This window comes from Ipomoea nil, unplaced genomic scaffold (genome assembly GCF_001879475.1).
Source record: "Ipomoea nil cultivar Tokyo-kokei standard unplaced genomic scaffold, Asagao_1.1 scaffold1179, whole genome shotgun sequence".
NCBI classification, from domain to species: domain Eukaryota; kingdom Viridiplantae; phylum Streptophyta; class Magnoliopsida; order Solanales; family Convolvulaceae; genus Ipomoea; species Ipomoea nil.
Genome location: NW_017617607.1, coordinates 2,274,051 through 2,277,963, shown reverse-complemented (window position 1 = coordinate 2,277,963; position 3,913 = coordinate 2,274,051). Strand labels below are relative to the sequence as shown.

Here is a 3,913-nt window from a genome sequence, read left to right as displayed (position 1 = left end):
CTCACCCAAAGCAACCCAATTGTAGAATCACCTTTCAATTCCAATCTCACTCATACTTCATCACTTTTGTTCATCTTGCACAGATAAATGAAATAATGACATCCACTGACTCAATGACGGGTTAAGAGGCTTCTTTTATGAGTTAAGGTTCTTTGGAACTAGCTAATGAAGAAAAATGTCTTATATTTATTATAAAGCTCAAAATGGTTTACTAGGGGAAAATAACATCTATAGGGATGTGGTCATTTTAAAGGCTATAAGGCTAAATCCTAATGCCTAAATCATTCTCGTGTCACACATATAACATGTAGCTCTGAAATGGTATGAAGCAAGTTCTAGAAGTAGCACAATCAAAGAAGGCAAATAAACACTCAAAATGAAAATAAGTTGCAGTGGACAACCTCTAGGCTCAAAAGCTCACTATGTGACAGAATTTGACTACCAACTCTATGCAAGCATACATATAGCCAAACACATTCATTGATATTATACACTCCCAAAACTCTAGAACTTATCTCCCAATCAACATAGTCATTAGAAGGTATTTTTTTAAACTTTATTTTGCTGAAAAATTGCAGAGAAATGAAAAAAAATGACGCTGAAAATCCCATAAAATGCAGAAAATTAGTGCAAAAAATGTAGAAAGAAAAATGCAGAATTTTACTGTAGCAAAATGCAGAAAAATAGAGAAAATTAATGCAGAAAATTGCAGGAAAAAATGCAGAAGTTTTTTTGATATTGCCTATTTTGCATAAAACTTGCAGAAAACATCCCCTAATCTTACTTTCCCATCCCCACACTCAAACTCAACATTGTCCTCAATGTTAAATATAAAAGCAAGTATGAGAAAATGAAATAAACAGGAAACTTCCCTGTTAGTTGCCAGTTTCTTCCGGAGCTGCCTTTTGGTGAAGCAACCATGAATGGTCTCTTTTTCTCTCTTTCAATCTCTATGGCCTCATAGGAACAAACTTTAGTGACCATGAGAGGACCAAACCATCTAGACTTCAATTTCTCTAGAAAAAGCTTAAGACAAGAATTAGACAACAAAACTTCTTGCCCAACATTGAATTCTCTCCAAAAATTATTTTTGTCATGCCAAGCTTTAGTCAATGTTCTCCACAATCTCTCTTCTTTTGCATGAAGTAAATGAGCATAAGAAAACATAAGAAAAGTATCATTGTTACTCAAAAATTCGTATTTGAACCGCAATGAAGGTGGTTTAAGTTCAAGTTGATGTGGTGTTTCACTAGGTGAATGCTTAACAAATTCTTCTTCTGAAAGTTTCTCAATAACATCAATAAAAAGACATGATTCATCAAAAGTTGGTAATTTTACAGCTTTAGAGATAGAGAATTCAATTCCTCTTTTTCTGTACCTACTCTAAAAATCAATTTCCCTAAAGGCATATCAATTAATTCTCTTCCTGTCAAAAAAAATGGCCTACCAAGTATAAGAGATGTATCTGTATCATTACCCATATCAAGAATCAGAAAATTAGCAGGAAATAAAAATTTACCAACTTTTACCAAGATATCCTCCACTACTCCAAGTGGGTATTTGACTGATCTATCAGCAAGTTGAAGAGAGATTGTTGTCGGCTTCATTTCAGCTATTCCCATCTTATTGAAAAGAGTTAAATGCATAAAGTTAATACAGGCACCTAGATCACATAAACATATATCAACAATAGTATTATCAATAGTGCAAGGAATAGAAAAACTTCCTAGATCCATTAACTTAGGAGGTAATTTGCTTTGCAAAACAGCACTACACTCCTCATTTAGGTGCACAGTAGCAAACTCTTCCAATTTCTTTTTATTAGACACAATTTCCTTAATATACTTGGTATAAGATGGCATATTGGCAAGTGCTTCTGTAAAAGGAATATTAATATGCAATTTTTTAAAAACCTCTAAAAATCTTTTAAAGTTATTATCCTGGTTCCTCTTTTGTAACCTTTGTGGATATGGAATGGGGGGTACATAAGGTTTTACTGTAGAAGAAGTGGGGTTTTGATCACTAGAATTCTCTTTAGGCACTTGTTCCTCTTCTTTATCACTCTCTTTTTCAACCCTCATGGGTTCATTTTCTTTCATAATTTCATTCAATATCTTACCACTTCTTAACGTGACAACCATAGCTCCTTCCCTAGGGTTTATTTCAGTGGTACTAGGAAACTTACCTCGATCTTTTTCTGCAACCAATTTAGCCAACTGACCTACTTGCACCTCTAAATTATGAATGGATGCTTGGTTGGACTAAGCAACCTTATCAATTTTTGAATCAATTTTCTTCATCATAGTGTCCTGGCTAGCCATATATTGCATGAACATCTCCTCCAATTGAAGCTTCTTCTCCTGAGCAGGAAGTTGAGACTGTTGTGGTGCAGGTGGCTATTGGAAAGGTCTGTATTGCTGATGCTGGAATCCTGATGGTCCTTGTTGCTGGAATCCGGGTGGTCCCATTGGTCTTGCATTACCTTGATCTCTCCATGAGAGGTTAGGGTGGTTTTGCCAACCTGGATTATAGGTTTGAGAAAATGGATCACTCCTTGATTGTTGCCTACCCATGTTGGATCCCATTAATCTTTTAATTTGAGCCATTCAAAATAAATATCATATGATAGGAAATGGTCCAAGAGCTTTAGCATAACTTAAGTTCTAAATAATAAAAATAAATTAGCCAACAAGGTTTTAATGTGCACTAACTTTGTACACTTACAATTTCGGCCTTTGACAATTTATTTGGCAAAAACTATAGCATCTAATACTTTGGGCAAACCAGAGAAAATAATTTTTATTAAAAGCCCTTAGTATGTGTGCTAGCCAATAACCTAAAATAAGAAATAAATAAGCAATTACCAAGGCTCTTTTGGATCATTTTCCATCCAAAAACCCAAAGTAGAGAGAGCCAAGCAAGTTGTAATGAATCCAGAAGCATACCAACATCCAACAGTCTCAGATGATCCACAAAAATAATATAGAACTCAGACAATTCAAAGCATAATAAATAGATAGAACAACTAAATAAAAACTATTCTTCCAAAGGAGAACTGCATAATAGAGAGATACTGACTTCATAATAGAGATTAGAGTTTACCAAAAAATAAGAGCCATAATATTTACAGTCACGGCAGCAAATCATCACCAGCAGTCATAAACCAATTCATTTAAACCATTTAGTTACTACAACTCCCCCTTTCTTAATTCCTCCTTTATTCCAACAAAAAGTTACCAAAGATGCCAACAGTTTTACCAAAACTCCCCCTTAATCCATAAAAGTTGCCAAAACTCCAACAGTTTTACCAAAACTCCCCCTTTATCCATACTCCCCCTTTTTTGCAAAATAAGTGACAAAAAGAGTGGTGAACATCAAAATTAGTGGACTGAGTCTGACGAGGTTCCCGATTGGACGGAACCTGCACAAAAATTAGAAACGAGAAACACAGAACTTAAAGACACACAAATCAAGTTGGAGCAGATAAGACAAATAAAGCATATCCAAGTAGTAAACACATGTAGGTAAAGCAAATGTAAGCACAAATTCATATGAAGCAGAATCAGGTATAGATTCATAACAGATATCACGGAAAACACACACAAATAATACAAACTTTAAATTGTGTCACTCAAAAACGAAAGGTAAATAAGACAGTAAGCACATTTAAGTAATGCATATTCAGGCAAAGATTCATATGAAGCAACTTCAGGCAAGAATTTATAATAGTTAGAACAATAAGCACACAAGCAAATACAAATACGGTCATGACCGAACCAACAAAAACACATTCACATAGTAAAACAGGAGAATACAAATATTAAACATATTGCATTAAATTTTCATTCAAGTAACCATAGAGAATACAGAGGTTTAACACATAACACACCAACAAGTCAGTATAAGCAAAGAA

General features: G+C 34.3%; 1 protein-coding gene across 1 annotated transcript; it reads right to left on the bottom strand.

Annotated features, from left to right (window-relative positions):
• Positions 1-780: 780 nt before the first annotated feature.
• On the bottom strand, positions 781-2,141 carry LOC109183826. Its single transcript, XM_019333886.1, has 2 exons — positions 1,448-2,141; positions 781-1,277 (listed from the first exon to the last, which is right to left on the bottom strand). Exons 1-2 carry the CDS (start codon positions 2,139-2,141, stop codon positions 781-783), a joined length of 1,191 nt encoding a protein of 396 aa, XP_019189431.1.
• Between the last annotated feature and the right edge of the window lie 1,772 nt (positions 2,142-3,913).